The 26937-nt window shown below is 44.9% G+C and overlaps 1 protein-coding gene across 4 annotated transcripts in view; it reads left to right on the top strand.

Annotated features, from left to right (window-relative positions):
- The window catches only part of LOC122555670 (sodium/hydrogen exchanger 9-like), a 482562-nt gene that overhangs the window by 277011 nt on the left and 178614 nt on the right, over window positions 1–26937 (top strand). For all 4 annotated transcript variants that reach the window (XM_087993313.1, XM_087993316.1, XM_087993315.1 and 1 more), the window contains one exon: window positions 2523–2676. In XM_087993313.1, the coding sequence (XP_087849439.1) occupies window positions 2523–2676 (154 nt within the window). The remainder of the gene's footprint in view (window positions 1–2522; window positions 2677–26937) is intronic.

The raw sequence follows: 26937 nt of genomic DNA, 5'->3' as shown, positions 1-26937 counted from the left end.
CACCAGGGAGTGTCAATGCCAAACGCCTATCAACAGCAACTTGTACTTATATAGAGCACAAGAGCATTAGTTCCGAAAGAGGAATAACCTTTCCTAGAGGAGGAGCCAAGTCTCTCTCTCCCCCCCCCCCCCCCCAGGTCAGTTGAGGGGAACAAGTCCAGGAGAAAGTGGTCTGTATTCTGTGGGTCTTTTAAACCAAAGAGCTTGTACTGGTGTCTTCGAGTTGTTAGAACTGCAGGAGTTCAGAATGGTGATATTCCATTCATCATCAGATTTAATATCCCATCCTGAACAGCCCCACATACACACACACAGTCCCTGAAGCACTCGCACACTGTCACATACACAAACTCACACTCTCACTCTCAGACTCACTCTCAGACTCACATTCCCTCTGACTCGGAATGGAACTGTAAAACTAACCGTGCAGTTTGCATAAATAAAACTGGAAGGAGTCAGCTCCATAGAAACCAAGACCCACACTTTCTGATGGTCGGACAGTCATTACTGCAGCATTGCTGGGTGTTGTGGACAGAGACCCTGCGGAATATTGCACAAAGCAGATGCCCAGGGAATTGTAGATGCCACTGTCAGTTTTCCTACTCCTAGAACCCTCTAAAAGAACCCATTTAAATTGGACAGTTCAAAGGATTCCACTGCAATTACGTAAATAGCTACTCGGGAAAGGTCCGATGTTAAAAACTTTGTTCAACCCTTGAATATCTATTAAAGCAACACTTCCCAAATTCCCAACATTTGGAGTCCCTAAATTCTGACCTGACAACCCCTCTCCACCTTAGACTGGACACACTCCTTCACTGCCAGGACCTAACAGCTGTCTACTCAATGGCACCCAGCACTCGACACGCTGGTACCATCCAGCTAAACCTGACCTTCCAACCTACTTCATATACTCCATCACTTACCTGCACCCTACCTACTTAGCTCACTCAAACCCTACTCACTGAAACCTTACCACCTGGCACTCTAACCTCACAATTACTTTATGTAAGTACCCTTTGACAGGAGCTATCAAAGTGGCTGGCTGGCCTGGATATTTCACTTCAGAATACAGCAGCTACTGCTGTGAGAAAGGGAGCATGGTTTGCTGTACTCTGCTTATCCTGTATTAGGAAGGACCTGTCAGATTTCAAATAGGCTTTGCATTTCTGAAGGAGCAGCGATTTGACTCTCCTGTCAGGTTGTGTGAGGTATACATTGCTTATCACTAGATGGTGATATTCCATTCACCATCAGATTTAATATCCCATCCTGAACAGCCCCACATACACACACTGTCACATACACAAACTCTCACTCTCACTCTCACACTCTCACACAAACTCTTATTCTTACACACACACACCTACATCCATGCACTCTCTAATGCACGCACACATACAAAATTACACATTCACAGTCACATATACACACTCATATTCTCACACTCAAATGCACACACACACACGCTCTCATATTTTCACACGGACGTGCTCACAACACAATCTCTCTCTCTCTCTTACTCACACATTGTGAAACACATACTCATTTATTTTCATACTCTCACAAACACACACAAATTCACACAAACTCACATACCTCAAACTCTGTCTCACTCTCACATTCGCACACATGCACACTCTCTCACTTACTCTTTCGCACACATAAGCAAACTTTCACCTTCACTCTCAGATTCACTCACACACAAACTCTCACCCATGCATTCACGTACAAACTCATACTGACACACTGTCGTGTACTCTCACACACAAACTCTGTCACACACTCTCACAGACACACATACATGCACACAAACATTATCTCACACACACTCACGTACACACTCGCACACACTCACACACACGCAAACACAAATCACTCACACACATGCAAACACAAATCATGGTTCATTTCTGTTTCTGAGACTTTGAGGCATCGCCATTTACTTTGCACCCACCTGTGTCAGATTATTTAAATGCATGTGGATGCTGGTTTCTTTGGCTTCAAGGGAGGTTGTGGCCGTATTTTCTGAAATACAGTGAATTTGTTCCAGGATGGGAACGTCTTTGGCTCTCAACAGGTCTCTATGTCTGAGCTGGTCTCAGTTTTAATGATGTGGAGGTGCTGGTGTTGGACTGAGGTGGACAAAGTTAAAAATCTCACAACACCGGGTTTTAGTCCAACAGGTTTATTTGGAACACTAGCTTTTGGAGCACTGCTCCTTCGTCAGGTGGTTGTGAAGGAGCTAGTGCTTCCAAATAAACCTGTTGGACTATAACCTGGTATTGTGTGCTTTTTAACTCAATTTTAATGACTGCTCAAACAAGTGATTTGCAATGAGGGTAAAGCAACATGAACCAGTTTGGGTGATGTGTTAGCTGTGAGAATCTGTAACTAACAAGGATTTGGTGCCACCACGTGCTTTTCCAGGCACTGCCATAGCACATTGTCTGTCAGCTGCTGTTTCTGCCTGTGAAGGTATCTGTGCTTTGAGGTAATAATGGGGCTATTTCTTCCACAAGGGCTACGAGGTGCCATTGCATTTGCCCTGGCAATCCGGGACACCGACTCAAAACCCAAGCAGATGATGTTCACCACAACGCTGCTCATTGTATTCTTCACCGTCTGGGTCTTCGGAGGCGGGACCACCCAGATGCTCACGTGGCTTCACATCAGGTTAGTGATCGCCGCGTGCTGACAGCCAAATATTGCTAGTATTTGGAGAGACTTGGTTCAGATGTTTAACTCTTTAAAGTGTCACAAACAGGTGCAGAAAATCCTCAAGAAAGCTAATGGAATGCCAGCCTTCATATCTAAAGGGCTGGAGTATAAGAATACAGATGCAAGGTGACACAGTGGCTCAGTGGTTAGCACTGCTGCCTCACAGCACCAGAGACCCAGGTTCAATTCCCGCTTCGGGTGACTGTCTGTGTGGAGTTTGCACATTCTCCCCGTGTCTGAGTGGGTTTCCTCCCACGGTCCAAAAATGTGCAGGTCAGGTGAATTAGCCATGCTAAATTGCCCACAATGTTCAGGGATGTGTAGGTTAGGTGCATTAGTCAGGGGTAAATATAGGATGATAGGGTATGGGAATGGGTTTGGGTGGGTTACTCTTCAAAGTGTGGACTTGTTGGGTCAAAGGGCCTATATTCATGCTGTAGGGATTCTGTTTTATTTGATCCTGCAGTTATACAAAACCCTAGTTAAATCACGGAGTACTGTGAGCAGATCTGGGCCCCACACCTTAGGAAGGATGTTTTGACCCCAAAGGGAGTTCAACACAAGGTCACAAGGGTAATACCAGAACTACAGGAGGATGTTGTTCAACTCGAAAAGGTACAGCAGAGAATGAGATGGGCTGAAAAGTCTGTTTCTGTGCTATATGACTCTAAGTAATGAGGATAGGTTCAACAAATTAGGGTCTTAGATTAGATTAGATTACGTTACAGTGTGGAAACAGCCCCTTCGGCCCAACAAGTCCACACTGACCCGCCAAAGCGCAACCCACCCATACCCCTACATTTACCCCTTACCTAACGCTACGGGTAATTTAGCATGGCCAATTCACCTGACTTGCACATCTTTGGACTGTGGGAGGAAACCGGAGCACCCGGAGGAAACCCCTTATTCTCTAGAATTTAGAAGATTAAGGGGTGATCTAATCGAGGTATTCAGGATATTACCAGGGAAAGACAGGGGGATAAGATAATGTGTTTCCACTGGTTGGAGATTCCAGAATTAGCAGCATACTCCAGACCAATCAGGAAATATATTTGGAAGCACTTCCACACACACAGAGGAGTGGAGCTTAGGAACTCTCTTCTTCGAATGGCAGTTGGTGATATTTCATTTGTTAAATTTAAATTTGACCCAGACAAACTTTTATTTCGCAAGATTATCAAGGGGCAAGGGCCCATGCAAACGTTGGAGTTACGTATAAAAACAAAAATTGCTGGAAAAGCTCAGCAGGTCTGGGAGCATCTGCGTAGAGAAATCTAAGTTAACGTTTTGGGTCAAAGGAGGAAGTTGGGCCGTGGATCAGCCATGATCTTATTAAATGTCGGAGCAGACTCACGGGGCTGACTGGCCTACTGCTGTTCCTATGCTGGAAACATTGTTTCAAAAATCTCCAAGAATTACTAAGTATGAGGTAGAGGACATGACTACATTATGTTCCGTTTTATGTGACAGGGAGGGTAAACACCAACAGCACAGCTAATGTGGTCTTTTCTACCTGGAATGAGATGACTTTTTGCATTAGCCCCTACTTACAAACCCAAGCTGCTCTTTATAATGAACTCGAATGGATTTATTGGGTCTATTGGTGTCGGTTTGTTTGCACAGTATTAACATCAATCTATTAAACTGCGAAGATTGTGACAAAATAATACATTAAAAACTGTTACACTACCCATAAAATTGTAGGCTATTATAGCATAGAAACAGGATATTACACTCCTGCCGTGACATTACCTCTGGCTGTTCTGGAGACTGAAGGATATTAAAGATTGGCTAAGTAATGTGTTTTTCTGGTTGACATCAGTCTAGAGGCGTGCCTCAGGGATCAGTGCTGGGACTGCAATTGCTTCCAATTTACTTGGATGATTTGGAGTTGGGGACTAAGTGTTCTGTGTCAAAGTTCGCTGTGTCAATGACACTTAGATGAGTGTGGTAGAACAAGTATGCACGGGACACAAAGTCTGCAGAGGGATACAGGTAGGTTAAGTGAGTGGGCAAAAGTCTGGCAGATGGAGTACAATGTCGGTAAATGTAAGGACATCCACTTTGGTAGGAATAACACCAAAACGGACTATTATTTAAATGGTGAAAACTTGCAGCATGCTGCTGTGCAGAGGGACCTGGGTGTCCTTGTGCATGAATTGCAAAACGTTGGCTTGCAGCTAATTAAGAAGGCGAATGGAATATTGTCCTTCATTGCTAGAAGGATGGAATTTAAAAACAAGGAGATTATGCTGTAGCTGTACAGGGTGCTGGTGAGGCTACACCGGCAGTACTGTGTAGTTTTGTTCTCCTTACTTGAGAAAGGATTCACTGGCTCTGGAGGGTGTGCAGAGGAGGTCCACTAGCTTGATTCTGTAGTTGAGAGGTTTGGCTTATGAGGAGTGATTGAATAGTCTGGGACTATACTCATTGGAATTTAGAAGAATGAGGGGGAATCTTATTGAAACATACAAAATTATGAAGGGAATAGGTAAGATAGAAGCAGAGGGGTTGTTTCCACTGGCAGGTGAAACTAACCAGGGGGATAGCCTCAACATAAGGGGGAGCAGATCTAGGGCTGAGTTGAGGAGGAACTACCTCACCCAAAGGGTTGTGAATCTGTGGAATTCCCTGCCCAGAGAAGCAGCTGATGCTACCCCCATTGAACGTTTTTAAGGCAAAGATAGACAGACTTTTGAACAATAAAGGAATTAAGGATGATGGTGAGAGGGCGGGTAAGTGGAGCTGAGTCCACAAAAAGGTCAGCCATGATGTTATTGAATGGTGGAGTAGGCTCGAGGGGCCAAATGGCCTACTCTTCCTCCTAGTTCTTATGTAATGCCAGGTGACAAATGGACCTATTTCTTTAAACTCATGGTTCAGCTACACTTTGTATGGAAGCGCTCTAAATAGCTTCAACTGAAGGTCAATGATTATGTTTGTATGATTATGTTTGTAGCAAGTTTCTCCAGCTTGGCAAATCCTTTGGTTCTTTCCTTGGGAAAACGCCAGATTTTGTTGATATCTGAAAACAGGAAGTGACTGCCTTTATTTTGTATTGTCAGTATTGTTTATTTTCAATCAAGATTCATTCCTTGTTGTTCCATACAACGTGGGTTGGATAATTTGAGATGGATACTCTCAAAGCTTGCTTTCTTTAGAACTATAAAACATGCTTTCCCTGAAAAAAACAGTCTGTCATCTTCTTGAAGTAAGTTAATCTATTACATCCTTTTAGAATCTAACACAATGATCTAAAAACAAAGTTTTTCTTATCATATGACATGGAACTCCATTGTTGAAACGTAGTGACCTTAATACTTATTAGAAGTACAAATGATACCTTTTGCCTGAGATGTTAAATCAGATCTTCCTTCTCAAGTGGACAAAAAAGGTTGCAAAGCATTGTTTTGAAGAAGAGTAGGCAATTGTACAGTGTTCTGACCAATCTATCTCCCTGATTGTGTTACTGAAACTGAGACCATCAGGCATAGGTGCATAATTAGGCCATTTGGCCCATTGAGTCTGCCCCACCATTCGGTCATGGCTGATGTGTTGCTCAAGCCCATTCTTCAGCCTCCTCCCTGTACCAAAATAAAACAAGAACTCTGGTTGCTGGAAATCAGAAACAAAAACAGAAATTGCCAGAGAAACTCAGCAGGTCTGGCAGCATCTGTGGAGAGAGAAACCGAGTTTTGGGTCCAGTGACCTTTCAGAGCTGATGGTGGTTGGGAAGAGGTTGGTATATATGCTGAAGATGGAGCATGCAGGAGTCATACAGCACAGAATCAGACTCTTCTGTCCAACATAAGGAAGGTGATGGCCTCATGGTATTATCACTGAACTGTTCACCCAGAGACCCAGGCAATGTTCTGGGGGATCCAGACTGAAATCCTCCCAAAGTCTAATGATGACCACAAAACCATTGTCAATTGTCGGAAAAACCCATCTGACTCACTAATGTCCTTGAAAGAAGGAAACTGCCATCCTTACCTGGTCTGGCCAACATGTGACTTCAGACTCACAGTAATGGGGTTGACTTTTAACTGCCCACTGGGCAATTAGGGATGGACAACAGTTGCTGGTCTAGCCAACGATTCCTCAACCCATCAATGAGTAAACAAATGTGACTTCAGACTCATAGCAATGTGGTTGACTCTTAGCAGCCCTATGGACTATTAGGGATGGGCAATAAATGCAGGACTAGCCCGTGACACCCTCATCCCGTGAATGAATGAGAAAACTCGTGCATGCCGACCAGACACCTAATCTGATCTAGGCAGAAGTGGGTACTGCAAATGCTAGAGATCAGAGTCCAGATTAGAGTGGTGCTGGAAAAGGAGAGCAGGTCAGGCAGCATCCGAGGAGCAGGAAATGTTCCTAATGAAGGGCTTTTGCCCGAAGCATCACTTTTCCTGCTCCTCTGATGCTGCCTGACCTGCTGTGCTTTTCCAGCACCGCTTTAATCTTGACCCAATTTGATTAAGTCCCATTTGCCAGCACCCAGCCCATATCCCTCTGAACCCTTCCTATTTCTATACCCATCCAGATGCCTCGCAAGGTTCGTGAAGGTTTGTAGCTCAGGTTGAGGTTTAGGGTGTAGGTTTGCTCGCTGAGCTGTAGGTTTGATATCCAGACGTTTCATTACCTGGCTAGGTAACATCATCAGTGGCAACCTCCAAGTGAAGCTATCCAGGTAATGAAACATCTGGATATCAAACCTACAGCTCAGTGAGCAAACCTACACCCTAAACCTCCACCTGAGCTACAAACCTTGCGAAAACCTATGGGCGCAAAACTCTACAACTGGTCCGAAGATGGGAAAGGAATGCCATCCGAGACAGTTCGACCCTCTAACAACTGTACTTCCTGCATGAATGTTTAAGAAAACAGGTACTGCCAAAATGTCTCCAATATAAACCGCTGATAAAAACACCTCAAGCCAGAAAAGGCTTCACTTGGAGGTCGCCACTGATGATGTTACCTAGCCAGGTAATGAAACGTCTGGATATCAAACCTACAGCTCAGCGAGTAAACCTACACCCTAATCCAGATGCCTTTTAAATGTTGAAATTGTACCAGCCTCCATTAATTCCCTAAGGGGCAACATTTTCACACAGAGGGTGGTGTGTGTATGAACTGAGCTGCCAGAAGAAATGGTAGAGGCTGGTACAATTACAGCATTTAAAAGGCATCTGGATGGGTATATGAATAGAAAGAGGTTGGAGGGATATGGGCCACATGCTGGCAAATGGGATGAGATTAATTTAGGATATCTGGTCAGCCTGGATGGGTTTGGCCAAAGGGTCTGTTTCCGTACTGTACATCTCTATGACTCTGTGACTCTAATCATGATCCAATGAGAGCCAGATTTAGCTTTAACCCAATAATGTAACCATGACAACCATCTTTCTGTTAACTCTTGAAAGATGGCAATGAAATGTAATGAATCATACTATTCCCCTTACATGCTACTCCTGGAAAAGAATAGTATTTTTATGAGTGACTTCCTGCAATTCACTATTTACTCCGCTAACAAGGAAAATGGAAGTGAGGAACTTTTGGATATGTAGTCATAGAGCACAGAGTCATCACAGCATAGAAACAGGCCCTTCAGCCCACCATATCAATGCCTAACCAACAACCACCAAACTACGCTGAACCCATTTCCCTGCCTTTGGCCCATAGCCTACTCTGCCCTGGCATTTCAAGGCCATGTCCAGATGCTGCTGCAATGTTGAGAGCACCAGGCCCCACCATTCTCTCAGGGAGCGTGTTCCAGGCCCCACCGCCCCCTCAGGGAGCATGTTCCAGGCCCCACCGCCCCCTCAGGGAGCGTGTTACAGGCCCCACCATTCTCTCAGGGAGCGTGTTCCAGGCCCCACCGCCCCCTCAGGGAGTATGTTCCAGACCCCACCATCCCCTCAGGGAGCGTGTTCCAGGCCCCAGCCCCCTCTAAGGGAGCGTGTTCCAGGCCCCACCATGCCCTCAGGAAGCATGTTCCAGGCCCCACCGCCCCCTCAGGGAGCGTGTTCCAGGCCCCACCACCCCCTCAGGGAGCGTGTTCCAGGCCCCACCACCCCCTCAGGGAGCATGTTCCAGACCCCACCATCCCCTCAGGGAGCGTGTTCCAGGCCCCAGCCCCCTCTCAGGGAGCGTGTTCCAGGCCCCACCATGCCCTCAGGAAGCATGTTCCGGGCCTCACCGCCCCCTCAGGGAGCGTGTTCCGGGCCCCACCGCCCCCTCAGGGAGCGTGTTCCGGGCCCCACCGCCCCCTCAGAGAGCGTGTTCCGGGCCCCACCGCCCCCTCAGGGAGCGTGTTCCGGGCCCCATCGCCCCCTCGGGGAGCGTGTTCCGGGCCCCACCGCCCCCTCGGGGAGCGTGTTCCCGGCCCCACCGTCCCCTCGGGGAGCGTGTTCCGGGCCCCACCGCCCCCTCAGGGAGCGTGTTCCCGGCCCCACCGCCCCCTCAGGGAGCGTGTTCCCGGCCCCACCGCCCCCTCAGGGAGCGTGTTCCGGGCCCCACCGCCCCCTCAGGGAGCGTGTTCCGGGCCCCACCGCCCCCTCAGGGAGCGTGTTCCCGGCCTCACCGCCCCCTCAGGGAGCATGTTCCAGGCCCCACCGCCCCCTCAGGGAGCGTGTTCAAGGCTCCATACCCCCTCGGGGGCATGTTCCATATTTTTACCACCACCCAGGATTGCGGGGGGGGGGGGCGTGAAAAAACATTATTCCTCAGATCTTCTCTAAACCACTTATGCCCCACCTTTACCTCATCCCCTCTGGTTTCAAATATGTCTGCCCTGGGGAAGTGATTCTCACACTCTAATCCATCTATTCCTCTCAAGATTTGGTGATGCCAGTGTTGGACTGGGGTGTATAAAGTTAAAAATCACTCAACACCAGGTTATAGTCCAACGGGTTGATTTGGAAGCACTAGCTTTCAGAGCGCTGCTCCTTCATCGGGGGAGGCAGGGATGATGACATGTCCTGTGGACCTCCTGCCCCTTGGGCCACTGGAGACACTTGTGTTGCCAATTAAACATGGAAACTAGGAGTAGGGGTAGGCCATTCAGCCCTTCGAGCTGCGTTGAGGTATCAATATTGAATTAATAACTACTGAAACTGGCTGCATTATGTCAGTTCTCTAATTTTCTTACATTCTCTCATTTGTCCCCCTCAGCCTCATCTTGTTTGTGTCTTGCTTACTTTGCACTTCGTAAAAAGGATCAATTCTCTCACTTGCACACCTTAATTCACACCTTTTGTTTTACATGTCTTTTGCTCTCCACTATTTAGAATCCCCCTAGACTTGTGCGCCAGCCTCCTGTACTACCTGCCTTCTTGCTGCTCCTCTGCCTCTGTCAAAAATATTTTTTAAAAACACTATTTTCCAACACCTTTCAATTCTGCAAAGTCATACCAAACTTTCAACCGTAACTGTTTCTATCTCTCTCTCTCTCTCCACAGATGCTGTCCAGATCTTCTGAGTTTCTCCAGCACTCTCTGAGTTTGTTTCAATTTAAAAACAGTGAGCCTAATACGCTACAACTTTTGTCGTCTTCATCCACAGGGTGTGGGCAGCATTGGTTAGGTCAGCATTTCCAGCCCATTGCTAAATGCCCAGAGGGCAGTTGAGCATCAGCTGCAATGATGGTGCCACGTGTAGGCCACATTTCCTTCCCTGAAGGACATTAGTGAGGTGTGTTTTTCCCTGACATTGATCCTGTGGTCATCAGCATATTTTTAACTCCAGACTTTTTAATTGAATTACAAATTCCACCAACTGGCAAGATTTGAACTCAGGTCCCCAAGACATTAGCTGAGTTTCTGGACTAATACTCTGGTGATAATACCATTAGGTCATGACCTTCCCGAATGGTCTGGAATATTGCTAAGCTTACTGTATTGAATTGGATTGAATTTAGTGTCACGTGTACCGAGACACAGTGAAAAGCTTTGTCTTGCGAGCAATACCGGCATAGATAAGTAAATAATAGGTAAACAGCATAAAATACAAAATAACGGTGTGTTTGGTATTTGGTGTTTTATTATCCATGGAGAAGGAACATTTGTGGCATTAGAATCGATTGTGGTGCTGAAGTTGTCAGCTGAGTAAAGGCAACCCATGTTCGTTCTTCCTGCTTCAAGCAGTTTAATCTTGAGAATGGTAACATTCCAGAATTTTGAATGTAAATTACATATTAAATGTGTTTAATTACATGCAAGTGGTGGTATGTAACTGTTGAATCATTTCCAACCCTATAAATACTCTCGGATTGAAAGTTCTTTTTGGTTTCAGAGATGTGCGGTAGTAATGCATAATTCTGGAAACAAAATTATGCAAAGCATGTTCCTAGTTCTCTTCCCCCCTCTAGCTTCACACTTACGATAGGATCAGTGTTAGTTGTGATGTGCTTTACTGTTGGATTAGCAACAACAGTCTGTCAGTTGAGATTGGTCTCACTACCTGGTATCATACATGAAGAATGGCTATTTGCCCAAGGATGTCTGTCCCAGAGTAAGAGTCATAGTTTCATCTAGTAGGGAAACAGACCCTTGGATCCAACCAGTCCATGCCGAGCATATTCCCAAACTAAACTCGTCCCACCTGCCTACTCCTGGTCCATATCCCTCCAAACCTTTCCTATTCATGAACTTCTCCAAATGTCTTTTAAACATTATAATTATACCCACATCCACCACTTCTTTTTTGCAAGGTTTGTGAAGGTTTGTAGCTCAGGTTGAGGTTTAGGGTGTAGGTTTGCTCACTGAGCTGTAGGTTTGATATCCAGACGTTTCATTACCTGGCTAGGTAACATCATCATGGCGACCTCCAAGTGAAGTGAAGCTGTTGTCTCCTGCTTTCTATTTATATGTTTGTCCTGGATGTCCACAAACACTACGTAGGACAAACAGGAAGAAAGTTAGCCACCAGGATACACGAACACCAGCTAGCCACAAAAATACACCACCCTCTCTCCCTCGTAGCCCTGCACACGGATAAAAAAACCCACCATTTCGACTGGGACAACACATCTATCCTGGGACAGGCTAAGCAAAGAAATGCCAGAGAATTCCTAGAGGCCTGGCACTCCAACCACAACGCCATAAACAAACACGTAGATCTAGATGCCATCTATCAACCCCTCAGAAAACCAACAGGATATGACATCACCACAAACCCCAGGAACCCCATCCAGGACAAACATATAAATAGAAAGCAGGCGACAACAGCTTCGCTTCACTTGGAGGTCGCCACTGATGATGTTACCGAGCCAGGTAATGAAACGTCTGGATATCAAACCTACAGCTCAGTGAGCAAACCTACACCCTAAATCCACCACTTCCTCAGAAAGTTCATTCCACACTCTCTGAAAAAGATTTGCCCCCATGTCTTTTTTAGATCTCTCTCCTGTCACCTTAAAAATGAGCCCCCTAGTCTGGAAATCCCCCATCCTAGGGAAAGGACACTGACCACTAACCCTATCTATACTTCTCATGATTTTCTAAAAGTCTATCAGGTCACCCCTCAACCTCCTATGGTCCAATGAAAGAAAATCCCAGACTATTCAGCCTTTCTGTATAACTCAATCCTCCCATACCCGACATGGTAAATCTCTTCTGAACTCTCTCCAGTTTGATAATATCCTTCCTGTAACAAAGGGACCAGAACTGGACACAGTACTCCAGAGGAGGCCTCACCAATGTCCTGTACAGGAAGTAACATCACCACAGGAAATGACATCACCAACCCAAAGAAACCCAAACATATCAATAGAAAGCAGGAATTTTCAGCAGTGCTTCGCCTGAGGCCCACTGAAGATGTTACATAGTAGGTCTGGAAATGAACCTTCAAGCTCAGCAAGCAAACCTACATCCAAAACCTCAACCTGAGCTAGTAATCTTCTCAAAACTCACCAATGTCCTATACAACCTGAACATGATTTCCCAACTCCTATACTCAAAAGGACTGAGCACTGAAGGCAAGTGTGCTAAATGCCTTTTTAACCACCCTGTCTATATGTGATGCAAACTTCAAAGAATTATGTACCTGCATCCCTAGGTCCCTCTACTCTACAACACTACCCAAGGCCCTAGCAGTAATTGTATAAGTCCTGACCTTGTTTGTTGTACAGGCCACCCTTCTTTAACACGTCAGTTGTTCATGCAAATTCGCTACACCGCAATTGATGAACTGGGGACACTGTTTCTAAATCAAACTTTTAAAAGCTATGTTGTCTGTAACATTATTACGTTGCCAACACTTTAAGTGCTGTTTTTAAAGCCTAATTTTTCTATGACGTGGGGTTGCACTAGAACATAACCATTGTGTTATTGAAGAGCTACCTGGAACCCAAATATTTTCCAGATAGTAATTTTACTCAGTAACTTTCTCGACGCCTGAGTGTTTGATCTGCTTTCTTGATGAACAACTTATCCTTTACTCCCTCTAACAAGATGTACTGTCCAAAAGACAGGCAATGATAGGAAACTGATACTTTACTACTGTTGGGGCACAGCATACCGTCAGCTTTTTTATTCTATTATTTTCCTAATCAGCCTGTGCAGAGATGTGGAGGAGGTGGGACTTGAATGCAGACTTCCTGGTCCACGGGTGGGGATGCAATCTCTGTGCCGCAAGTAGGCACAACGTTTTTATTCTATTGGCAGTGTATTTGCAGAGCTTCTGAATAGTATTTTCCCATTAACATCCCACCACATCACAGCACAATGAACTGAAGCAGCAAGTTGTGTTTCTTGGTATTGTGATCCTTTTACACATTCAGAAGAATACAATTCTTGGAAAGCAACGTTGTCACCTTTTGTGAAAACAGTTCCATTGGTGCCTGGCTTTGTTGGGAGAAATCTTTATAGCTGTCAGCAGTGATTTATGCTGAATGACCTAACTGTAGGAACAGGAAATTTGGGTAATTCAAGAATGTGCATGCATCAGTCACAAAAAAGCTAATATCGACATTCAGTGGGTACATTAGGAAGGCAGAGGTAAAAACAATGACTGCAGATGCTGGAAACCAGATTCTGGATCAGTGGTGCTGGAAGAGCACAGCAATTCAGGCAGCATCCGAGGACAGGCAAAATCGACGTTTCGGGCAAAAGCCCTTCATCAGGAAAGGGCTTTTGCCCGAAACGTCGATTTTGCCTGTCCTCGGATGCTGCCTGAATTGCTGTGCTCTTCCAGCACCACTGATCCAGACATTAGGAAGGCAAATGGAATGCTGGCCTGGTTTCAAAGGGAATGGAGTATAAACATAGGGAGGTTTTGAGAAAACTATAGAAGGTACTGGTGAGACCACAGCTGGATTACTCTAAACAGTTTTGTTCCCCTTACCAAAGCAAAGACAGTGTTGTGTTGGAGACAGACCGGAAAAGGTTCTCAAGGTTGATCCTGGGTATGAAGGGAGTTTCTTATGAGGAGAGGTTGAGTAGGTTAGGCCTGTACTTATTGGAGGTTAGAAGACTGAAAGACAAACTTACTGAAACCTGGAAGATCCCTTGCGGATTTGACACTGTACATTTTGGTAGGGCAATTCAGGGCAGGACTTGTACACTTAATGGTAAGGTCTTGAGGACTACTGCTGAACAAAGATCTTGAAGTGCAGGCTCATAGCTCCTTGAAAGTGGAATCACAGCTAGACAGGATAGTGAAGGAAGTGTTTGGTATGCTTTCCTCTTTTGGTCCATGCATTTAGTGTAGACGTTGGGAGGTCATGTTGCAGCTGTAAAGGACATTGGTTAGGCAACTTTTGCAATACAGTGTTCGGTTTTGGTCTTCCTGCTATAGGAAGGATGTTGTCAAACCTGAAAGGATGCAAAAAAAGATTTACAAGGATATTGCCAGGATTGGAGGCTTTGAGATATAGAAAGAGGCTGAATAGGCTGGGGCTTTTTTCCCTGGAACATTGGAGGCTGAAGGGTGACCTTATAGAGATGTATAAAATTATGAGGGACTTTGATAGGGTGAATAATCAAGGTCTTTTTCCCAGGGTGGGGGTGTTCAAACCTAGAGGACATAGGTTTGAGAGGAAAAAATTAAAAGGGACCTGAGGGACAACGTTTTCACCCAGAGGGTGGTATGTGGAGGCTGGTACAGTTACAACATTTAAAAGGCATCTGAATGGGAACATGAACAGGAAGGATTTAGAGGAATATGGGAAAAGTGCTGACAAATGGGACTAGATTAATTTAGGATATCTGGTCAGCATGGATGAGTTGGACTGAAGAGTCTGTTTCCATGCTGTACATCTCTTTGACCCTATGCAGAAAGGTTATTTCCTTTTGTGGGAGAGTCTAGCACCAGAGAGCATTATCCCTGAGTAAGGGGGTCACCCATTTCAGACTGAGATCAGGAGACATTTCGTCTGGGACAATAACAAGTCTGTGAAATTCTTTACCGCAGAGTGCTGTTGGGGCTGAGTTGTTAAGTATATTCGAGGCTGAGATAAACATCTTCATAATCAGTAAGAGACTCAAGGGTTATGAGGGAAAGGCAGGAAGGTGGAGTTGAGGATGATCAGTTCAGCTACAATCTTATTGAATGGCCAAACAGACCTGGTGGGCCTTATGGTCCTACATCTTATGGTTCTATTATCTGATCAGGAGTTCCTGCTCTTCCCACTTCGACTTCAGAGAAAACTCTCTCATTTTGTTTATAGGTCGTCATTTTAGTGCCAACTGTTTGCTGGCCTTTCCTTTTAATGTGAACTGTCCAAATTTGCGCCACAGTAATAAGAATGTACAGTAGCTGTTCATCCATGCAGGTTCGATGGGCCAAAGGGCCTCTTGTGTGCTGTACAACTCAAATCTAAATCTGAAATGTGTAATGAGCAAACATAAGACTTCTAACCTGCTATTTCACAGGATACGAAGGAGTGCTGTTCTGTTAGCAATTGTGAGTGTTACTTTTTTCAAACAATTTATTGCTGTGCAGAATTGGCAGCCTGAAATTAGTTCTTCTTTAAAAAGATGCAGTGGAGATTTTAGTCACATTGACAAAATGCATTAATAACAGTGATTAGCAGTGTTCTCATGTTTGTAAAACTGTTGCGTTGAAAGTATTCTGGGTAAATTTCCCTTTATTGTCTGTAATCTAGTTTGTCTGTGGGCTCGTTTTCAGGCTCCTGTCTAGAGATGTGGGAACAGCACAGCAGGTCAGGCAGCATCCGAGGAGCAGGAGAGTGGACATTTCAGGCACAAGCCCTTCGTCAGAAATATGCTCGAAACCTCAACTCTCCTGCTCCTCGGATGCTGTCTGACCTGCTGTGCTTTTCCAGCACCACACCTTTCGACTCTGACTCTCCGGCATCTGCAGTCCTCACTTTCTCCTGTTATCTAGAGATGATCTTTATGTAGTTCTCCCTCCTTTGGAATTGTGTCTTCCCTGTTGGGATGTCAATATTCTTCGCTCTAGGCTCAAGCTTGCAGTTCTGCTTAAGAAAAAATAGACTGTTTTCTCATCAACTCTTTCAGAGAGGTTATGCCACCCTCCCCTCTGGAACAGGTGGGACTTGAACCTGGCCTCTTGGCTCAGTGGTAGGGATGCTACCATTGTACCACTAGGGCCTTCCGTAAGGCACACATTTTCATTGTTGCTGCCTCATCGAGTTGCCCTTGAAATGAATTTGTTTTGTTCAGAATGTTAAGGAGTGTCTTTTCGCAAGACTATCATAGCTTCCTTTTCGAATGATGCCAGAGAATATTACTTTGTACCTGGGTCACTCAATTCTGGATGACCAATTCTTACTTCAAATGCTCCTTTCATGTCTAGGACTTGTTTTGAACCTATTCCTTGCGTAATGTGAGATTTATCAATGCGATGGAGAGTTGTGTATTTGGCAAAGTCTTCTATTCCAGTTGAATGACATGCCCTTTGTTCATTTGGACGACATTTTGGTTCTTCCAAGGTATTGATGGAATGAATTCACAGGTGCTTGCACATGTTCCCTTCTCATGGTTATGTTCTCCTTCCCTCTTATGTATCATCTGCACTTTCTCTGTTCCTTGTTCTTGCAGCATTCCTGGTTCCCTACTTGCGCAGCATTCCCTGTCCTGGCAGCATTTTCTATCCCCTGTTCCCAGCAGCATGCCCTGTCCTTTTCTGCTCCTCTCTACCATCTCCTTTTCGCCATCTTCCCTCGCTGTTTATGCAGTTTTCCACGTTGCTTTTGTACAGTGTTCACTTCTCTTCCTTTTCTGTATGGCCTTGTCCGTTATCTACAGCATTCCTTCCCTTTCCGCTGCATTTTCGCAGATTTTGTGCGATTGTCCTCTTTCCCTCCTGTGTCCAGCATTCCCTGTTCCCTTTCCTGTAACTTCCCCTGTTCGGTTTATGCAGCCTTTCCCATTCAGTTTATACAATGATCTACTTTCCATTGTCTGCAGTTTCCTGCTCAGCATATGGTGTGTTCATCTGCCCTTTTCAGAGAACACTTGGCTGTGCTTTTTTATTCAGTGTTACTTTCTTTAAGAAGTTTTGTTGTTTGTGAAGCATGCTTTTATTTTTCTTGTTTTGTAGCAAAGGAAGTGTCACATCTTGTCCATAATCTGAACTACTTTGCGCAATGCAACACCACAAGGTTAAGGAGATTACATCGAGAGTTATGATGATATCAATTATCTTAGCTTCTGGCTATCTTAGTTGACTTGCTAAATAGTCAGAAGACTACAGCATCAATTTACTTTATTCAATATTTATACATAAAGGAAACACTTACGTTTTGCAATCACTCACACAAATCTCAATCATCTTTCACACAATGTGAAATAAAGTTACACAAACTCATTTCCACTTTGTGTACTCAGTCTGACACTTGCCTCTGCCCACGTTCATTTTCTCTCTCAATCATAAGTGTTTGTTTGCTGTCTATGCCCTTTAAATGTATCGAGTACATTGGAAACGCCACCCCCTGCAAGCTCCCCTCCAAACCACTCACCATCCTGCCTTGGAAATATATCAGGTTATAGTCTAACAGGGGATTTATTTGGAAGTACAAGCTTTTGGAGCACAGGAGCAGCGCTGCGAATGCTACTGCTTCCAAATAAACCTGTTGGACTATAACCTGGTGTCATGTGATTTTTAATTTTATCCACCCTAGTCCAACACTGGTACACCAACATCGTAGAAAAATGTCATTATTCCTTCACTGTCGCTGGGTGAAAATTCAGGAATTCCCTCCCTAAGGGCTTTGTGGGTCAACCTACAGCAGTGGTTCAAGAAGGTAGTTCACTACCCCCTTCTCTCAAGGGGCAACTAAGGATGGGTAATAAGCAAACGACAGCCATGTCCTGCAAGTGAATGAAACCAAGGTGCACAGCTGGCCAATACCAGACATGTAAATGGCTTGTTGTTCAGGGATATGTTTGGGGGAAACTATTGGGTTTGAGTTGAGTGTGCACCACATTTGCATCAATCCCCTTTTATACCCAACTGTGAAGCCTTTAGTGTTTGGCTTTTTCCGAGTTGTAATGCTTCTCTCTCCGAGGGGAACGCAAAATTCATCTGCTTTTTAATGGCACTTCACTATCGTGACATCTGCTCTTTAAGCAAAAAAACTAATTCATGAGATAATTACGTGGGTGGTGCTGCAGCCATACAGTTAGCTGCAGTGTGTTGATATTAATCTTCTGCTGTTCTGAGTTTGACAAATAATGTTATGTTCTCACGAAATATGGTAGTACAGTGCAGCACTTACGTAGGTCTGAGCGAGCTGTGCTGTAGCGGGTAGGTTGTGACAGACATAGTTCTCAGATCAATTTAATATCAGTGTTGTGACCACAAAATTCATTATCCAAAAGTAATTGGATCACTCCTTTCCACCTCAGTTGGAAATGCGGGAGAGCCAGTGCAATTAATCTCAGTGATGAATTGAGGTGCATGTCAATACGGAAGGCAATCCAGGTGTATGTGTTCAAGGAGGAAGACTTGATACCTGGGCATTCCTTACATGCCTGAATATTTCATTGTTTGACAGGCAGCATGCTACAGGAGAGACTGAAATCACCTTCTTTGATGTTTATGCCTTGCTCAACGCTGCTGTAGCACTGCGTCATGGGATATACTTGATTATACAGATCTTGTTTTGCACAAAATTTTTATCCACTGTCATCTAGTCTTCTGTAGCTCATCACTAATTGTCCTTGAGGAGGAGTCACCTCTTTGAACTGCTGTAATCCATGTGATGTAGGTGCACCCACAGTGCTGCGAGGCAGTCGTCCTCATCCCTGATGAAGAGCTCATGCCTGGAACACCGATTCTCCTGCTCCTGGGATGCTGCCTGACTGGCTGTGCTTTTCCAGTACCACACACTTCGGCTCTGATCGCCAGCATCTGCAGTGTCCATTTCTCCCAGTCCTCCTTAAATATTGAATAGCTCCATTCCAGAACCATCATGGGCAATCTGCATACAACACTTTGATACTTTAGGCAGGAAGCACAGTATAATCAACAGATATTTCTCTATACAGCAGCAACCACAGCTTTTCAAAAGGTAATTCAGCATGGCAAGGACTGACAAATCCAATAATGCTGTACATAAATATCCCATTCAACTTACTCGTGCAGTGGATAGAGGTAACAGGATTCCCAACTGACAAACATTGAGCTTGTGAATGTGGGTACTAACAAACACAATTCCATATCCTAGTGCAGTTTTAAAGGTTCCACAAACCCACCTTTCCTGTACTTGGAAACAGCTGCTCTGCATTGTCCTGCATTGTGTGCAAATTGATTTGTGAACAGACTCCAGAGTGGACCCCATTTGCAACCCAGGGACTGCCAGTATAGACAGCAAACACTGAGCAGGGGAAGATTGGGTAGGATTCGGGTGAAGGCTGATTGATTAGATAGAGGGGAATGATATAGATAAGGGAGGAAGGAAATGACCATATTGTCCCAGGGACCAAGACCTTGGCAGCTGTACAATTGAATATACATGACAAAGGCAAGACTTTTCCCTGGGGTCGGGGAGTCCAGAACTAGAGGGAATAGGTTTAGGGTGAGAGGGGAAAGATATAAAAGAGACCTAAGGGGCAACTTTTTCATGCAGAAGGTGGTACATGTATGGAATGAGCTGCCAGAGGAAGTGGTGGAGGCTAATACAATTGCAACATTTAAAAGGCATCTGGATGGGTATATGAGTAGGAAGGGTTTAGAGGATTATGGGCCGGGTGCTGGCAGGTGGGACTAGATTGGGTTGGGATATCTGGTCGGCATGGACGAGTTGGACCGAAGGGTTTGTTTCCATGCTGTACATCTCTATGATTTTAAGGGATAGTGGCACCAGTGTTAGGGAGGGCGTATGTATGTAGCATTGTACTGGTGGAGGAGATGGTTGCAATAATTGAGTTTGAAGATAGTGTGAGAATCACTTTGCTTCTACGTGGGAACCAAATGAACTTTGAAGAAATGGTGTTATGAAAACAAGTAAAGATCTGAAGAGTTTTGCATTCATGGGATAAAGGTGTCATTGTCTGGACCAGCATTTATTACCTATTTCTGTTAGCCCTGGAGAAGGCAGCTGAAAACTGCTTTCTTGAACTGCAGTTGTTGTTGGAGTGTTAGGACACATGGAGAGCTCTGTTAGGAATGAAGCTCCAAATCTTCACATGGTGACAGTGAAGAAAGAGCAACATAGTCCCATGTCAGGATGATGGCTGGTTTGGAGGGGAACCTGCAGACAATGGTGTTCCCATGTATCTGCTGCCCTCGTCCTTCTGGATGGAAGCGGTCTTGGGTTTGGAAAGTGCTATCTAAGAATCTTTGGCACATTTCTGCTGTGCATTTTGTAGATAGTTCCCACTGCTGCTCCAGTACTAATAGTGGATGTTGAAGGTGGTGCATGAAATGCAAATCTAGCAGGCTGTTTGCCCTGGATGGTGTTGAGCTTCGTGAGTGAAGAGCTATAAGAAGTGGGGGTAGATATAGGCCATTCGACCGACCAGGTCTGTTGCTGAAGCTGCACTTGTCCAGGCAAAAGGAAAGTATTGTATTGTATTGCTGATTTGATTGGGAGGAGCCGGTGTTGGACAGGGGTGGACAAAGTTAAAAATTACACAACACCAGGTTATGGTCCAACAGGTTTTATAGGAAGCACTCACTTTGAAGAGCTGCTTCTTCATCTTCAACCACCTGATGAAGGAGCGTTGCTCCGAAAGCTAGTGCTTCCAAGTAAACCTGCTGGACTATAACCTGGTGTTGTGGGATTTTTAACTTTGCTCATTTGTGCCTTATAGTCTTGAATGGGCGTCAAGAGGTGGAGCTAGAGTTTTTATTCTTAGCTTGTGGAGCATGAGTTTTTATGTGGGTGCTCTAGTTAAATGTTTTAGGAGAAAGTGAGGATGCTGGAGATCAGAGTGGAGAGGGTGGTGCTGGAAAAGCGCAGCAGGTCAGGCAGTATCAGAGGAGCAGGAAAATCGACATTACACGCATAAACCCTTCATCAGGAATGAGACTTGTGAGCCGACGGGGTGGTGAGACAAATGGGAGGGGAGGGGGCTGGGGGTAGGTTGCTGCGAGTGCAATAGGTAGGTGGAGTTGGGGGTAATGGTGATAGGTCAGAGGGTGGGTGGAGCGGATAGGTGGGAAGGAAGGTGGACAGGTAGGACAGGTCATGAGGCTGACATAAGGTGGGGGAGGGGAAATGAAGAAACTGGTGAACTCCACGTTGGTCAAGTGGGGTTGGAGGGTCCTGAGGAGGAAGTTAAATGTTTTGCCAATGTTAACCCCCAGGATATTGATAGGTGATTCAGTGATGGTATCGCTATTGAATGCCAAGGGAAGTTTATTAGATGCTGTCTTGTTGGAGAGGGTTGATATCTCCTACTTTACGTGACAAAGAACATTTGCATCATTTGGCCAAACTTCGATATTGTTCAGGTCTTGCTGCATATGGACACAGAGTGCATTAGTAACGGAGGAGTCACAAATGGTGATGAACATTGTACAATCATCGAGGAGAAAGTGAGGTCTGCAGATGCTGGAGATCAAAGTTGAAACTTTATTGCTGGAACAGCACAGCAGGTCAGGCAGCATCCAGGGAACAGGAGATTCGACGTTTCGGGCACAGGCCCTTCTTCAGGAATGAGCAGAGAGTGTTCAGCAGGAGAAGATAAAAGGTAGGGAGGAGGGACTTGGAGGAGGGGAGTTGGAAATGTGATAGGTATCACCTATCACATTTCCAACTCCCCTCCTCCAAGTCCCTCCTCCCTACCTTTTATCTTCTCCTGCTGAACACTCTCTGTTCATTCCTGAAGAAGGGCCTGTGCCCGAAACGTCGAATCTCCTGTTCCCTGGATGCTGCCTGACCTGCTGTGCTGTTCCAGCAATAAAGTTTCAACATTGTACAATCATCAGCAAATACCCCCAGTTATGATTCAGGGAAGGTCATTGATGAACAGCTGGAGATGGTTGGGCTTAGGACGACAACTTGGTCTTATGGTGCAGTGGCAATATCCCTACCTCTGAGTTAGGAGGTCTGGGTTCAAGTCCCCAACGGCTCCAGAAGTGTGAAATAACATTGTTGAAGGTTGAGTGGAAGATATCTGCCCTTCAACAGCCACAAGCACCTTCCTTTGTACCAGACATGACTCCAACCAGCAGATAGTTCTCTCCCATACACATTTATCCAGTCTTGCTAGGGTTCCCAGATGCCACACTCAGTCAGATGTGACCTCAATGTCAAGGGCTGTTACTCTCACCTCACCACGGGAATGCAGCTCCTTTGTCCATGCTTGAACCAAGGTTGTAATGAGGTCAGGAGCTGAGTGGCCCTGGTGGAGTTCAACATCAGGATATTGATGAGCAGGTACCACTTGTCAACATTGTTGACAGTCTCCTCCTTCACTTGATGATCAAAAATAGAGTGAAAAATAGAGGGCAATTTTTCACATTGTCAGGCAGACAATGGAAAGGATTGGCTCGGGGAGCAGCAGGTTCTGGAGAACATCTTCAGTGCTATCATAGACTCCCTGCAGTGTGGAAATAGGCCGTTTGGCCCAACAAGTCCATACCATCCCTACAAAAGGGTATCTAATTTCCCTACCCTACATTTACCTCTGGCTAATGCACCTAACCTACATCCCTGGACACTATGAGCAACTTAGCATGGCCAGTTCACCTAACCTGCACATCTTTGGACTGTGGGAGGAAACTGGAGTACCCGGAGGAAACCCACACAGACACTGGGAGCATGTACAAACTTTACACAGACAATCGCCTGAGGCTGGAATCAAACTCTGGGCCCTGGCGCTGTGAGGCAGCAGTGCTAACCACTGAGCCAGCATGCCAGAATATTGTCAAGACCCTTAACCTTTACAATATCCAATGCCCTCAGCCGTTTCTTGATGTTACGTGGAGTGAATTGAATTGGCTGAAGACTGGCGTTGGTGATACTGAGGCATCTGGGCTGAAGATTGTTGCAAATGCTTTGCCTTGATGTACTGAGCTCCCCTATCATGGCAGATGGGAATATTTGTGAAGCTCCTCCTCCAGTTGGTTGTTTGATAATTGATCACCAATCAGAACAGTGAAATTGACCATGTATTCATGAAGTTAGGATTGTCTCGAGAGTCCCTCTGGCTGTGGAGAGAGCCCCATTTCTAATCAGTAAGCTTCCAGTGCTCCAATTCACTGGCCATTTATAACGACATAAAATGTCCGAATGGAAACACTGACTGTATACAGAAAGTATCAATTGCAGTTTATTTATTCGTTACCTCTTTAGAAATAAAATAATGTGAGACACATGTCAATAAAAGTGGTGCCTGAGTACTTTAAGCTCTGCAGCAGAAAGGTAATATTTAGGCATGCGTCAGAAATTTGCGGTGAATGGTCACATTGCAATTAGTCCATGAATTGTTTCTACACTAACAATTGTTTCAACTCTTTGGGGTGGCTCAGTGGTTAGCACTGCTGCCTCAGAGCACCAGGGACCCAAGTTCGATTCCCACCTCGGGTGACTGTCTGTGTGGAGTTTGCACATTCTCCCTGTGTCTGCATGGGTTTCCTCCGGGTGCTCCGGTTTCCTCCCACAGTCCAAAGGTGTACAGGTCAGGTGAATTGGCCATGCTAAATTGCTCATAGCGTTAAGTGCTTTAGTCAGAGGGAAATGAGTCTGGGTGGGTTACTCTTTGGAGGGTCGGTGTGGACTGGTTGGACCGAAGGGCCTGTTTCCACACTGTAGGGAATCTAATCTAAAATTTAATCTAACTGTTTAATAATCACGTACGGTCAGCACTGGTCAGTGTTTACGTTAGTATCATTTTCTAACAAACTAATCTATTGGTTGCTTTGCAATTTCCCCGATGAACCCATGTCAGAATACCTAACTAAGCTTTATACACTGCTCATTCTCATCATGGCGTGCTTGACGATTCCTTCTTCAGAGGGGCTATTGAGAGCTCCCCGTATGAATATTTCAACTCTTTGTAAACAGAGCATTATCCGTGACTGGCTGGATGTGGCATGAACATTTTGCACGTTCATTTTTTATTTGTTCAACATGTAGGAGGTTTTCATTGAAAGAATGTGTCATAGAATGGCCTCAAGTACCGCCATTATGTTCATGAATGACTGGACCTGTGAGTTTCTATATTGGTAATGTAACATGGTAATGGAAAGCCAGATAACGTGGCATTGTAACTCTGTTCCCGAAAATTCAATATTCTGCAGCTCAGTACATTCAGAGACAAGTTATTGAAGTCAGGTCTTTTCAGTTGGATGATGTGGCTATTGCCACCATTAAACCCATACATTATATTTACTCTGTATGGTAATGTAAGACCACTGCTTTTTCCAATATATTTATTATTATAAGGGATGGGTACCCTGAAGAGCTCAAACCATCTTATTTTCTTATTTACCAGGCAGTGTTAATCTGGTATTCAATCTTTTGTTGGTCTCTGCTCAACCACAGTACAGACTTCAAGAGGAGAGAGATTTTAAAAAGATTTGAAAGGCACATATTTTATACAGAGGGTGTTTCGCATGTGGAAAGAATTTCCCAAGGAAGTGGTGGATGTGGGTGCAATTACAATGTTTAAAAGACATTTGAATAGATACATGAATAGGAAAGGTTTGGAGGGATATGGGCCAAGTGCAGGCAGGTGGGACTAGTTTAGTTTGGGATCATGTTCAGCATGGATTGGTTTGACCAAAGGGTCAGTTTCTGTGCTGTATGACTCTGTCTATACTTAACTTCCCCTCGCCCCTGCTTTTGTAAGTTTCCTTCATTTGAGTTTACTGATCCCCTCAGCACCAACGTGATGATGAGCTGCATGGGACTCTTTAAATGCTTTGTTTACCTATTCTGCTTAATGAACACATTTCTGCTAAGAGAGGGGTGTGAAATGATCAAGTGTCCTGTGGTGAACTCTTCCTTTTTGTTGTATATGACTTGTTCTGTGTGCAGCTGAGAAAGAAAGTTAGAGCCACAACTCTGTGCAGTCAGAATTCACAAGCCTGTCAGTGCGGAATTATTACTATAGTTGTAGTGCAGTCAGACATCAAGAGCAGCCAGATTGTGCAGTGAAGTCAGAACTTTAGAAGTTCCAGAGATCTATAGGTTCTGTGGTAGAGATAGGGCTCAAGAGATGTTGTCGGAGCTGTGGGAGGCTTGAAGAAGCTGTGTAATTCTAGTACTTTAGTGGAACAGAGAGTAGTGTTGAAGGCCCACAGGTAGTCATTGCTTGGTGCCACTGAGGAAGATTAGGGCTCAGGAGAAAAGAAACGCCGGGGCAGTGCTAACTCAGTGAAGCTCGCTGTCTGTGAAAAAGCTGCAGTTGTGCCTGTAAGTGTTGATCCTAGGGTTCGTTGTCTCAGGACTAGGGGGAAAGTCACCAAAGTATGAGCACTAGTCTTTGAGACACTCCAAGCTGGAGTGGCTTTTGAGGGAATTTCAAGAGGAACTGTAACCTCTTGCGAAATTCTGATGAGATATAGGTAGGATGCTGTGAAACTTGAAAGGGTACAAAAAAGACTTACAAGGATGTTGCCAGGGTTGGAGGATTTGAGCTATCGGGAGAGGTTGAATAGGCTGGGGCTGTTTTCCCTGGAGTGTCGGAGGCTGAGGGGTGACCTTACAGATGTTTACAAAATCATGAGGGGGGCATTGATAGGGTGAATAGCCAAGGTCTTTTCCCTGGGGTGGGGAATCCAAAACTAGAGGGCATAGGTTTAAGATAAGAGGGGAAAGGTTTAAAAGGGATCTAAGGGGAAATCTTCTCACACAGAGGGTGTTGCGTGTATGGACTGAGCCGCCGGAGGAAGTGGAGGCTGGTACAATTACAGCATGTAAAAGGCATCTAGATGGGTATATGCATAGGAAGAGTTTGGAGGGATATGGGCCAAGTGCTGGGAAATGGGACTAGATTTAGGATAGCTGGTCAGCATGGACGAGTTGGACTGAAGGGTCTGTTTCCGTGCTGTTCAACTCTATGACTCTGAGATTTGGTGCTCCGCAGTGTCACTAACATCTGAGGGAGATTTTGAAGAAGTGTATGAGATTTTTTGAAATGCATTTGCTATTTGATGTGGTCTGTGGATTGCTCCACCGTAGCCCGATAGCCATGTATTTTCCATGAAAAGCTTGGAATGTAAGAATTCCGTTTTGGGAGGACCGAACGAGAGGCATACAAAGCCACAATGTTACACTGCAATAGACCTTTCCTGCCATGTTGAGCATCAGGAAATGTAGCTGGTCATGACCCAACATCATGTGACATTGGGTTCACTATTTAAAGGACTACTCCAAATACCAATCTCACTTAGGCCTTTATTTGTATGAAGACAGTTGGGTTTCTGTGAACTGCAAGAATGAAGGAGACAGTAAGGCCTGCAGATGCTGGAGAGTCAGAGTCCGTAAAGTGTGGTGCTGGAAAAAGCACCAACATTGACCAGGAAGGATGTTGAGGGACCTTGAGGGAAACCTGTCAAAAATCTTTTTACAGCTAAGTTTAAATTCTCTTACAATCTTCAGTTACCATAATTAGGTGTTGTTTGATAATTTAATATGTTGTTAATGCAGAGATTGATCATAGACCTCAGACTTGAAAGTGAAGAGAATATTAAATTGACAACTATTTTTTAAGAATTAAGATGCATTTATTTGTGCATTTCATCCTGTGGATTAAGTAGCCATCTGCATTAAGCAAAATATCTGTTAGTGATATCTGTAGGACCCCTGTGGTTTGATTTTTTTTATAT

Source organism: Chiloscyllium plagiosum, unplaced genomic scaffold, assembly GCF_037043375.1.
Source record: "Chiloscyllium plagiosum isolate Xiang-an unplaced genomic scaffold, Cpla_swu_hap1 HiC_scaffold_13, whole genome shotgun sequence".
Classification (NCBI taxonomy): domain Eukaryota; kingdom Metazoa; phylum Chordata; class Chondrichthyes; order Orectolobiformes; family Hemiscylliidae; genus Chiloscyllium; species Chiloscyllium plagiosum.
The sequence above is the reverse complement of the archived record's forward strand: the minus strand, read 5'-3'. Positions and strand labels throughout refer to the sequence as shown.